A 12980-nucleotide genomic window follows, 5' to 3' on the forward strand; every position below is an offset into this window, starting at 1 on the left:
CATGCAGTGGATGGGTGAAGAGTAGGCTTGTGCGAATAGTGAATTTTAGGTTCGAAGCGAATTCGAAGCAAATAGTGATTTTGATCGAATAACTTCGAATCGAATTGGAATGGTATGTATGACATAGAAAAAAAAGGAATATTTATCATGACCTAACTAACCTGCACAATATTTCTTTTGAATTGAAATAGGGGCTCTATGCAAATGACATTTTTTTCTTCCTTCCTTGAGCACCTTTCTTTTTCTTTTTCTTTGAATACGCGCTTTTCAGTGCGATTGCGCACGTACTCGTGAACAAGCGGCGGCCTTAGTAACGACGAGCGCGCCATGCTCAAATCGGAAAATGGCTGTAACCAGAGCCGTATATTCCTTCTTGGCTGTGACAAGCGATTTTTGAGCTTGTAGTGTCATTTGCCGAGAGAAGAAAGCAATTTTCAGCTTTGAAAATTTATTGTGAATTACGGGCCTTGTGCTGCGCTATAATATTAGCCTCGCGTGTTCTTGGTAGTGTCAACTACCAATCGCCAGCGTTTTCTGACCATGTTCAGCAAGTGTTAAGGGCCCCTTTAAATTTGAAGGGGGGACTTCACGGCAAAGCGAATTTTCCCTTGATAGGTGCTTTCACGGCTTAGCATTCCTACAGTGCAGTGAAATCACCTTTACAGGCAGTGACATGCGGAATAATGTATTTATTATTTGTTCATTGCGAATACTTCGAAAATATTTGATAATTCAAATTCGAATTGAAGCGAATTCAAATACTCAACTATACGTTCGGATATTCGAAGCATTCGAATATTCTCACAAGCCTAGTGAAGTGCATAGCAGCAAAGCAGCTTACATCACAGCGTGTCGTTCTAATCAAAGATAATCACGACTATCTTTCCCGGTTGAAGTAAAACATGAACTTCAATATGATTTTGTAGTGAGGAGTGCAAACCCATGTTGCGTCGCGGGGGGGAAAATTTTGGTGTTGTTTGAGAGGCACTAATCCCCCTTTTGCACGCTCCTGTCTATGCCCATGTGCAGATGTTACCGCAGTTGTGCTCGTTTCAGTAGTGGTGCAATGCTTGGTTTGTTTTCCTCTCGTGCGCTACGGTTTCATGGGATCTACTGTTGATGGTTTACCACGCTCTGGTTCTGCCTCTACGGCAGGCAGTTCGAGCGATGTTCACGATTCCGTGGACGGCGTGCCCGCTGCGACTGCATCCAGCGTGTTCATCTGTCACTTTTTAAAGCAGTGAAAGTTCATTGTAACTTTTTAAAGCAGTGAAATTGCACTGACGCTTCGGCAGTAGTGTGGTCATAACGGTCGTAGCCCAGCGACTAGTAGGCTCGGTGCTCAGTCGCTGTTCACGTCCTCCGTCGAATTCGCGGGTTGAAAGAAGACTCGTTCCCAAATGTTGCACTGTTAACCTCATTTAACAACATGAGACGCAGCTATTCAAGTGGAAAAGGTCGGCTGTACATTACCATGAATTTAGGTGGCATTCCGAAGAAATCAGCGCAATCACATAAGTAAGCGTGACAAATTTAGACATAACTCAAAAATACCCCTGCCTGCGATGAAATGATGACTGCAGTCACGAATTGGGGTTAACATCCCAAAACCACGATATTGTCCAGACGTCAAAACAGAGGTCTTGCTGCAAAGATTGAGACACCAGAAGTAGGTCGGTTCTTTTAATAGAACGCGGAAGAAAGTTCTTCTTTTTCATCCATTTCCTTGTACTTCGTAGCACATGCACAACTGCCATTGTCTTTCTTTTTGACAAGCACGTGACAATATGATTATGAGAGACGCCGAATTTGAGAGCTCCGGAAATTTCGTCCATATGAGGTCTTTAAAGGGACCCTGAGACGATTTTGAGGATATTTTACAAACAAATTGGGCCGGTAGACCAAGGCCCAAGGGTAATTTAAAGACCAATTGGGGCTCCCTGCGTAAACTGTGTAATTTATTAAGTTTTAAAGCTGTGAATCCCTCCAGATCGCTACGACTCAACCAAACGCATTTTCAACCGCCCGTACACCAAGCGACATGCTCTGCCTTACTGATGTCATCGTTTCCAGTTAATCTGATTGGCTGTGGAACGCGTGCCGCACCGTGAAGACGGAGCTTAGCCCCGAGCACTCGAAAGAAAAGTTAAGGGCAGTTAAGGGTGAAAGGCGGAGCGGAGGAGGAGAGAACTTTATTTAGTACTCATAGCTTTGTTAATAATGGGTGTTTCACTGGAGTCTGGTGCCAATGATTTGCTCCAGTAGTGGTCTAATCATAAACGGAATGTGAAAAAACCGTTTCAGGGACCCTTCAACGTGGACCTAAATTTAAGCAGACGGGTCCAAGCATTTCCACCTCCACCAAAAATGCGGCCGTCTGGGCCGGGATTCGATTCCGCGACCTGCGGGTCACCATCCGAGTGCCTTAGCCACTAGACCACCCCTGTAGGTATTATTCTGCATCCAAAAACAGTGCAAATAGTCATGGTAAAGCTGGTAGCACGACCGGAGACCATATTTTTGCCACTGCAAAGCTCCCGACTATGCTTCAAGGCAGCTGCTTATGCTGACAAACATGGCAGTTCTCGGTCATCTCGTTCCCGAATGTAACATACGTGCAGGCCATGTATAGTAGGAGACTACGTTGTACCTAGATCTCCAGCTAAGCGATGACCCTGATTAGGGTTCCTCGATGTGCGTGCCCCCATGTGGAGTCATTCTTTGAAAAGGTGAGTGCCGCCTTATGATCGGCGGCCACTATTCAGCTCCCCCGTCTCGCCGCGGCTGATTGAGTGAGACACGTGCGCGGAGTTTTCTAAAAAAAATGAAATATACATGGGTGTTGGGTGCCCATTGCACAAACCACTAGCGAAATGGCTATAGGACATACAGATTTCTGAAAGACCCAAAAAGGTTACTTGTGGGTGGTAAAGATCATGCGCGACAAGTGACAACTCACAATCCATTCATGTTTCTGCTTTGTAAGTTATGCCATTTGAGCATTTCGAAAGTCATAACCTAAAGCGCTGTCACATGGGCACTTTTGATCGCAATTGAGCCAGACATGATTGATTCTGTTACGCCAGCTGCGGAAGAACGCCAATGACTGTTTAGAAATTTGATCCTGATGGGGCTTAACCGCGCTCAACAAGCACACCGGGTGCAATACACATTCATTTGCATATTGTGCACATGCGTATTTAACTCTTTTATTTTGGATAGCACAAAACGCATTGTTAATCGCTTCTTGTAAACAAGCTGCAATTGCGCAAAGACGTGTGCCTACCTTGTGCGCTTGTCGCTACCAGCGCCTTGAACTATTTGTTTTTATAACACAATATTGAAAGCACGAATCCCGTAAGTTCATTGTCAAAGAATATTTTCTCACTGTCCTCGTTTCTTTCTAAAACAGAAAACCAACACTCTTTCATTTCTTACTTATTAACCCCTTGGCTTCGCCTGCAGCAACCTGCCGGTCGGGTTGGCAAAGCCAAAAGCACTTTGACCAGCAAATCACTGACTGCCTAGAAAAGACATGTTGTAGCGAGTTGTAGCGCTTGTTTTTGAAGTATATTAAAGCTATCATCCAAACAAAGCTGTGGCATCTGAAACTGCCAAATATTGAATGCAATTTGCTTTCTCGTTGTTGTAAAGCCGTTGTTGTAAGCCGCTTCATTTCAGCGATATCCATCAACACTTTAAAACAATTACTAATGTACAATATATTCCCGTTAAAAAAACGGTAAACCTAGTTTGATAGCCAATATCTTTGTGCGAATCATGATTTAATGCCATGAAAGCCACATGCAGGGCACCAAATTCATATGCTTTCAACAATTATTTTGCCAATCTGCTTTTTGCACTAAAATGAAATAGACGAAAACAAAATTCACAAAAATGCCAGGCCTGCGCAGAAGGTGTAGCACAGTCACAGCGAAAGCTAGAAGAGCGGCCTTTCAGAGCCTTTTCTAAATCTTCTTTGTGTAACTGGTACAAGCAGACTTGCTGGGTACTCACTATGGTATTAATAATCATAATTTCTGGGTAGTATACCAGCATTTGCTATGCTGTTTTTCGTCATTCTTCTGAGAAGCATTGTAACCGATAAACACTTGCAAGAAATTTCATGCAAATTGTTCATGCCATTGCTGAAGACGATAAGGAATTACGCCTGAAGTGGCTATGTGCCACAGTTATTAGGTGATCAAAAAAAACACCAGGTCGCGCGGAAGGCACAGCACAGTCACAGTGAAAGCTAGAAGAGCAGCCTTTCAAAGCCTTTTCAAAACATTCATTGTGCAACTACTGCAAGCACACTTGCTTAATACCCCCCACGGCATTAATAAATTTTTGGGGTAGTAGGCCAGCATTCGCTATGCTATTTTTTGTCATTCTTCTGAGAAGTGCGGTATCCGCTAAACACTTGCAAGGAATTTTGTGCCAATAGTTCCTGCCGTGGCTGACGACGATGAGGAATTATGGCTGAAGTGATGGGTATGCGCCACAGTTTATAGCGGAACAAGAACAAGCTTTTGTAATGTGTTTGAGCATCGGACAGCCCACTCGTGACGCTATTCGCATTGTGCGATGACTGGCTGTTCTTTCGCTGTTTTAAAACGCTTTATAAGTCGAAATAAGGCGATCGCTTTCTCGACATCAAGCCTGCCTAAGGCAAGTTTGCAAACAAGTCACAAGCACCAGCGTAGCTCAGTGGTAGAATACTGGGCTGGCACCCGGCGAACCCTGGTTAGAGCCCCACTGTGTCTTTGGTGCTAGTTTTTTTGTTTTCAATTTGGTGCGATGTGGTTATGGACACCGGCGGCGGCGGACAACTGCACGTGAATTGAGTTGCTTAAGCTCGGATCACGCTGAAACAACCTATCAAGGCCTACAGATGGCCTCCATTAGGTAAGAAATTTAATAACCTTTAACACTCTAACACGTGTTGCACATCACAGACTTCTAGGGCCCAGCATTCTGATGCCTTTAAACCAGCTTGTGCATATGATATCATTTCTGGCTTTTCCATTTGACACACACCAGCTGAAGTTACAACCACGGTAAGTTCAAACGTTGTAAGAAGCTGCAACTAAAGCGAACTGCAACTATATTACGCTTATTTTTGCAATCCACTAGTCTTGAAAGCAAATGAAACATGCCAGTGCTTGCTTATACATTGCCCTAAAATTGCTTCTTTCAGAAGGCAATCAACACAACCTTTGTCATTAAATTTGAAAGTGCAACAGCTCTGCTGAAAAAAAAAATTATTTTGTAACTCAAGGCTTTCCTGATTGCTACTTTCCTGGGCTAGCATGGTGCAGGTGCGAGACTGACTAGCCACTTAATGCCAAACGATTACACAGACTCATTATTTTTTTAAAGCGATTGTGCACAAAATCTCAAAACTTAAAAATTTTTCATACATGAATTGTGCACAACTCTTTATAGAAGCTATGTAATTACATCCCCTTCGGTCACAAATTATGATGAGCTGTCGCATGGCGTAATTCTAAGGCACTCAGTATTACATTCCAAATAATGAAACAAATAAAAGCATTGTTTTGTGCGAGATTTAGTAATTAAGGTTAATGAGTGTATAACTGGACATCTAATTATTGAGCCCCCAGTCAGCTTCAGAACTTCCATAAAGAGAAATAACTATTAGGCCCGCAATGTAGCGCAATTTTTTTTTTTTTTGGCTGTACTTGTTTCAAGGAAAGAAAAAGATGCTTTTCATGCTGGTCCTAGTATGTGTCGCGTCAAACAATCATTGACAAGCAATACACAGCATAATGAAGTTCAGTAATTGCCTGTTGTCCAGTCAGTAGGCCTGCACGAATGTTCACACTAAGTTTCAAGCCATTCACTTCAACACGCCGTGAGTGACGTGACATTGAAGTTGGCGTATACATTCGTACACACCGGGGCTGAAAAGGAACATGATATAATTTCCTACCTTCGAAAAGATGAAATATGAATGCAACGCTGTCACCTCGAGCCTTTTGGTGACAGGAAGGCCACCGATGTGCGGGCGGAAGCATCCTTGATACAGTTCTCCTCGCAATGGACAGAATATACGAACAAGGCCCTTGGCCGCATCAGTTTTTTTTTGGCATTTGATGCATAAACTTCATCAGCAGTACCACTGCACCTGCCTACCAATAAGCACAAAAAAGCTCGTGCACTGCTATCAGCTCTAGCCCCAGCAAACATCAGAGTCGGACCACTATATTCGTCAGAATCGACAGAATACTTATCCTGAGCATGTTTACAAGAAAGAAAAAATGCTTACTACGAAGAAAAAAAAACTTCGCAAATAGCGTCATTATCAGCACTCTGAAAACTGCGTTGATAATATCGACATTCACGTTCACTTTGCATCGCTTATTGACAGTGACGACTTTAACCACCGGTCGCTAACGTCTGAAAGTGATCGCAGTTCTCATCAGGCGAAAAACAACTAGAGCTACACAAACATCTCAGTAGCTACCATACCTAACTGAACTACGTGAACGGAAGCACTAACAAGGTGCTAGCAAGGCAACACCAACAACGTATTTCGGGCTGGGGCGGTCGCAACAGCTGATGCTTGAAATGGTCGCGCTCGAGCGCAGAACGATAATCATCCTAGTGATCACGGCGGTAATGACATAGCAACTTTTACTTATCAGACTGACGGCCGAGTATCTGTCGCACTGCAGGTGCCTTACTGTTGTTAGCTAGTCCTTTTTGGTTGCGAATAAGGACAACCGAAATCGGCCCGTACATTGCGCGACAGAGCGCCGCTGGCAAGAGCGACATTTTACTGAAGCGCGAGACAGGAAACCTGTTTCCATTGTTTTTAATGGTCAGTGCGTTCAACTACGACAGCTGTGTCCACTGACATCGGCAGACGATGCGGCGCAAGGAAGTGAAACGAAAGAAAAATTATGTATTCACCGGGAAAACAAGCACTGGGTTAGGCCTACGAGTTGCGTTTCGCAAGCCGCGCAAGTGGTGGTATGCCTAAACTTGGCACTGCTTTGCGGTATGTGGGCAAGCGACGCGACCAGACGGTCGATCGTCGCTCACGAGACTGCAAGTGTCAAAAGGCGCCAGACGTTAAGAGCTCAAAGGGAGTGCGCAGTTAGCCGTCACGCGATAAGTGCAGTGCGTAGCGGGCGAGCCCCCACCTTGCTTACTCTTGGCGTCACTGTTGGCGTTGCCCTTGGGTGCCGATGACGAAGAGCGGGCAGAATTTTTCTTGTCCATCGCTGGAGACTCTAGCATGGACGGCGACGACACAGACACCGTCGTCGGCGAAGGCAGACGCGCTGACACAAGCGGTGGCGACTCCGAAAGGAGTTGCAACAGCTACCTGGGTCTTCATGGCCGAAACAATTCAGAAGAGCTGCATATTGAAACACCGCCAAATAAAACTGTACTCTATAAAAGAGACCAGTGCTAATTAGGATGGGGGGCCGGACGGCTAGGCGAAATCAAGATGACCAGGAGGTGGGGGACGTCGTAATCCCCCGATCGTCCAATTCGGACGAAATTTGAGCTAGGCACCGAATGGAACGTCCTGCTTCGTCGCAAAATGGCGACGACGACGGCCGCAGTCACTGTTGCCAAGACAGTTTCTGCGCCTCGGCTAAATTGAAACGCTATTTGTGCCAGAAGCACGATTAACGGAAGTCATGGGAGTCACGCGCACTGTGTACACGGCGCACACATGGAACGGGCGGGCACGGGCATTGGGTTTTCATGCTCTCCGCAAGAGAAATAAATAGATTTGCGATTTGCTGTCTCTAATAATGGCTACATATGAGGAGTAATAAACGCAAGCGCTTGCAATGAACGTGCTTCTCAAGCGCATTCTTTTAAAAGAGCAGCAAAATGGCTAGAAAAAAAAATATAGCTTTTTTTTCTAGCTGTGCTTTGCTCTTGATAGCCCGTCTATGCCGCTTTCTAAACACTGCTCGCATATGCAAACAGCTACCTCAAGCCAGACTCCGAAGTCCGACTCAAATGACCGCTGAGGTCAGACGGCCTCCGTCCGCATCTGAAGATATATATATATATATATATATATATATATATATATATATATATATATATATATATATATATATATATATATATATATATATATATATATATATATATATATATATATATATATATATATATACCCAGACAACACTCGACGACCTGAGGTCGTCCTCATATGGTACAAACGTCCTCGGCAGTTTCAGGACGTCCTCATTTGGTCCTCTAGTCGACACTTGCAGGATTATCCCCAAAATGCCCCTTTGAGACCTTTTTAAGGACGAAGAATTGTCCTGATATCGTCTGCTCGAGGACGTTTTGAGGATATGCATGTTTCGTAGGTGCATGCAGCTTTCGCAATTCGTGTTTGGTTAATTTTCTGGCTGTTAACGAATAAGTCCACGGGATTTCGTATGCCTACTTTCGAGTCATAATAGTAAAGTACTTCTCGATCATTAAAATGAGATAGTTACACGAGGAAGCACTTCAAGCCAACACGAGAAAGACGTGTTCTTTTATTTATTATTTATTTATTTACTTTGTAAGTGATCGTAGGCCAAACTTTCTGCCTGCACGTTTTCGTTGGTCGTGATCTACCGCCGACGTGCATACGGAATTATATCGCACTGACTGTGGTCTGACCCGTTTCCCCAATGAACGCACGTGCGGCAGACCAAGTTTGGTGCGAGTATAAACGGTGTCGGCTCCAAAATGAATGCAGGCGTGAAAAGTGTGAATAGCGAGCACGTTATTCTCGAGTGTCCAGTGTTGCAATGCCGCACGGTCCCATCGAGCAGACGACAACTGACCATGCTGACGACTGGGCTGGCCTAGGTTATCGTGAATAGAGCAGCATTGGAACTAGAACGCTGTGGGAAAACGAATGGGCGACTGAAGTTGTGGTGGTGCTAACAAAAAAAAAGCAGTACCTTAATGCGGTCACCATGCGCAGTCAAGGTGCTTTTAAATCTGGATGTCTACGACACTGTTTACCCATTTTAAAGTGACGCAACTATCATCATCATCATTATGGGCCTGCAGTAAGTCAAGTCGAGTCATTGGTCGAGTCAACATTCCAATACAACACTTCTCGCCATAGAGGAAGCTTCTCGCAGAAGCCCTCAAAGAATCGTAAGCATGCCAGGTGAGTGTCTTCTGTTAAATTTTCATATTGAAGTTGTAAGCCGCAAAGGTAAATAAATAAAAAAAAGAGAGGACAGTTGATTTTCAGCCTCGCGCTGTATATCTTTACTGCTTATTCATGTATGTATGTACAAACCAACTGACTAGCCTAACAACGTGTTCTGGTGGTGGGTGTTCTTTGGTCTAGCCACCATTCTACTGTGCTCTGTGCTGTTCAAGATGGCTGAGAGCGCGGATCGCAAATTTCGGCGTGAAATTAATCGGCGCGTCAATGCTAGTTTTCAGCTTATTGACAGTGAGGCCGATGTCATAAATGACACGCGGTACGTTGACCGAGATTCCCGCAACGCCGAAAGAGAGAGCGACTTGCCCTCCGAGGCTTGTGCGGTCGACCTCGAAGACGGCCATCGTCGCCTTTGTGTTCATGACAGAGAACGGCCTTCGGCACACTCCTCGATCGTTCCAGAAACGGATGTGCCCCAAGGACACGTTTTGATTTCTGGCGACGCGTGCTACCCCAGCGGCTGCAGTGTTTCTGTGCCTCACGATCACACAGACTTCGAACGGCGTGCCTTCCATGACAGCAGCGCTGCGGCTTCGACTTCGGCGACCTCGCAGGTGAGGCAGAGGGATTCTTTCGAATTGGCACCGACTGGGAGTAACGAAGAGCAAGTTTGTGAACGCGGCAGTGTGGACAGCTTGCTGGCCTTTCGTGAGAGACTGCAAGCGTGGGCCTTACAATCTCGCGCATCGCACACTTCAGTTACATCGCTCTTGAGAGTACTACAGTCCCACGAATGCTTCAGCGCGCTCCCTTCAACTGCAAGGGCATTGTTACAGACGCCCAAGAAGTGCCTGGAAGTGTTGCAGCTGGCCGGCGGGAAATACCATCATTTCGGCCTCAGTGCAGGCCTACAGCGAGTGCTGCAAGATTGTGCAGAACTACCAAAACGTTTTGTCTTATAGCTGTGCCAGTCGTAAGCAGCATAATTGCTTATTTGCAATTTCGGAACAATGTACTAACTGTAGTTGCTTTATCAAGTGTAAATACCTGATGTCTCAGAAAAATTGAAGCGAAGGTGCCACAATTAATACTTTTAATTCATAAACAACTGTTGTCGCCTATTTAGTGTAGAGAACATGCCTCTTGATCACAGTGGAAATGAGGACTGTGTGTCACTTTGATGGCGATGAGCACGCTTTTACCCCATAAATGAAGAGTTATATTTTAAACATTTTTTTTTTGCTTTCGTTGGGAAAGTGATAGTGGCATCACTTTGCTGCAAAAACTATGGCAACTGTTATATGTATGGTCTGGTCACACATTGTTTCAGTGCTTAAAACATTAAAGTATCTGTTTCTGCTTATTCTATTTTTCACAAATTCACTTAATAACCTAACTTTCAACAATTTTTCTGAACTTATTCCAAGTTTTTGTTGAAAACTAGGTTGTAAATATATGGGTACACTGAATCACAGCACGCAATGAAGGTGCTTCATCTCAGTGTCAACTCTGCATGCGTATTCAGGTCCTAAAAAGGCATCACTGAGCATGCTAACAAAATAACTGAAGCCATGTAGGCACAAATTTCTAAAACCGACAATAATGTGCAGAGAAGCCATAAACAACTGTGTGCTTGTTTTGCTGTGTTTAGTAGCACTTCTCATTTTCAATGTTATCTCAGCTTTTGCCATTTTATATGTTGCAATTCAGCGCTATTACTTCATGAACACGTCTTTACAGAATACGTGCGTCAACTCATGCGAATTTCGCAAACTATCCTGATGAGGCTAGAGCAGCTGGGACGACAGGTTGATGCCATGCAGCAGCACCTTTTCAACACAACAGTGAGGCTTCAAGATGAGACAAATGATGATGTGGTTTTGACACCGGTCAAGGATATTGACCGATTTCTAAGTCTTGAGGGGAGACTTGCTGCTGATGGCAACATTAAGCTAAAGCTTGTACGTCATTCATTATATTTTTCTATAATTTTTTTTTCTAGTCACTGCATTAAGCTACTCTTCTAAAAAAAATAATGACCTCAAAACTGTACAGATACAGCAGCTTGCTGGCCTTGGTGGCTCAACTTTTGGGGCAGCAGCCAGGAGGATGCTGGAGCTTCTGCTAAGCCTTGAGGTTGCTGTGCAGTTCAGCTGGGCAGGCCAAAAAGGCAAAAGGAAGTTTGTGGATCTAGGTGTCACAGATGTCATTTGCAGTGAGTAATTTGTTTCACAACACCATGTGCTGCAAGAGCCGTGTTTGAGTACAGACATTTCTAAGTCTGTTATCCACATTATCTTTCATTTGAAGTCAATAGCAAAAGAACAATCTTTTCATGAAAGCATTAAATTTTTTAGGATGCTTGCTAATTAAAATTATGTGCTTAAACATGGAAAATTTTTAGCATGAAATATCTGTTGTCAGTAAGAAACCCTGCAGCTTCTTCAAGCATACTAGTATACTTGCATGGCACACATACGCAAGCATTCACTACTTGCAGAAGTTATTATCAGGTAGCACTACTAGGCATTCTTAACTGTAGTGGAAATCTTATGTACAGATGAAAACTAACAGATGGAAGCTCATAGTGATCACTGAGGATCTCTAAACAGGAATAAGTACCTAAGACAAGCTGGTCAACATTTTCATACATGGACGTATTTTCGTCAAAGGCGCCTCATCATTCTTTGCATGCTAGGTTTCAAAAAAGTTACAATGATGTCTTCTTCGTGGTGTTCTTCTTGTAATGCAACACATAGTGTCAATGTCAGTACTCTTGAAATTAACATGGGGAAGGATGGCAAGGACCTTTAGTGATGATGTGCCCACCTATCAAAATGTCGATCATGCTGACTAGAGGTACTTCTTCAAACAACCTATGTAGCATTATATTAATGTATTATGTTTGTGTAATTCCTGTTTTATGAACTTTGTACTTTTTCAGAGGCCGTGAGGCGAAATTTTCCGGAAACAAAAAAAAATGACATCGAGTGTGTGATTAAAGTGTGGCTTCGGCATGCTGGGGAAAAGCTCCAGAAGCAGCGCTTAAGAACTTCTCGCACTCACCATGAGGGTGAGTTTTATTATCTGTGCTGTTGAAGCTATCATAACATATGATACTTTTGCTGTTATAGTTTAAATAATTTTCTTGCCTTACTCGAATTTTGATGTGTATGCAAGCATGAACTATATAAATCATTTTCACCATTATATAATGGCTAGTTCGTACCTGCACATTATGGTAATATAATTTTCATTTTATGCTTTCAAATCTGGCATGCTGTTATTGTCTTAATATTCTTATTGATACTCTAAATTCACTTGTGCTTCAAGATATACTGCTTTCTATTACTACAGAATGTCTTCAAAGTGTCGCGTTGTCAAGCCCATCGGATGAAGACCTCTGAAGGCACAGGGCAAGAAGTCTCATCTAGTGAAAACTGCCAAGTTTCATTCCTGAAAATAAACATGTTTTCTGTGCATTGCTGTTTTTATTGCTATACTTGAAGAAATTGTTACTGAAACCTCACAGGCAGTGCTTTAAAGAGTGTGCATGTTCAGGCACTTTTGATTGATCAGTTGTCATTTCAGCGCTCCAAAAGAAGAATTAGAGCAACTTTTCGTAAGGTCTGATGAGTGCCTAGGTCTTGTATGCTTCGTCCTCAAAAAGTACTAGACTCATCATAATGTGCTCTTTTCTGGATGCCCTGAGGACGATCTGAGGCCGGACAAACGGACTGGTTTAGGACCACTTGAGGTTCATTTGAGGGCTTCCTCAGGTCATACTTTCGTACGGTGTAGG

The 12980-nt window shown here is 43.7% G+C and overlaps 4 protein-coding genes across 6 annotated transcripts in view; 2 read left to right on the forward strand and 2 right to left on the reverse strand.

Moving 5' to 3' along the window:
* The window catches only part of LOC119187169 (E3 ubiquitin-protein ligase RNF10), a 79019-nt gene extending 71389 nt beyond the window's left edge, over nt 1-7630 (reverse strand). For 2 of the 3 annotated variants that reach the window (XM_075890654.1, XM_075890652.1), the window contains exon 1: nt 7173-7629. In XM_075890654.1, coding sequence (XP_075746769.1) covers nt 7173-7269 — 97 coding nt within the window. In that variant the 5' untranslated portion in view covers nt 7270-7629. Of the gene's footprint in view, nt 1-7172 lie in introns of all 3 variants that reach the window. The other variant, XM_075890653.1, reaches the window with a different exon arrangement.
* Nucleotides 1-12980, reverse strand: part of LOC142804087 (uncharacterized) — a 446442-nt gene that overhangs the window by 26632 nt on the left and 406830 nt on the right. The window lies entirely within an intron of this gene.
* The window catches only part of LOC142804086 (uncharacterized), a 446178-nt gene that overhangs the window by 24420 nt on the left and 408778 nt on the right, over nt 1-12980 (forward strand). The window lies entirely within an intron of this gene.
* Nucleotides 10789-12660, forward strand: LOC142804084 (uncharacterized). Its single transcript, XM_075890650.1, has 4 exons — nt 10789-11139; nt 11234-11393; nt 12123-12251; nt 12536-12660. Exons 1-4 carry the CDS (start codon nt 10936-10938, stop codon nt 12583-12585), a joined length of 543 nt encoding a protein of 180 aa, XP_075746765.1. The 5' UTR covers nt 10789-10935; the 3' UTR covers nt 12586-12660.

Source organism: Rhipicephalus microplus, chromosome 3 (assembly GCF_043290135.1).
Source record: "Rhipicephalus microplus isolate Deutch F79 chromosome 3, USDA_Rmic, whole genome shotgun sequence".
NCBI classification, from domain to species: Eukaryota; Metazoa; Arthropoda; class Arachnida; order Ixodida; family Ixodidae; genus Rhipicephalus; species Rhipicephalus microplus.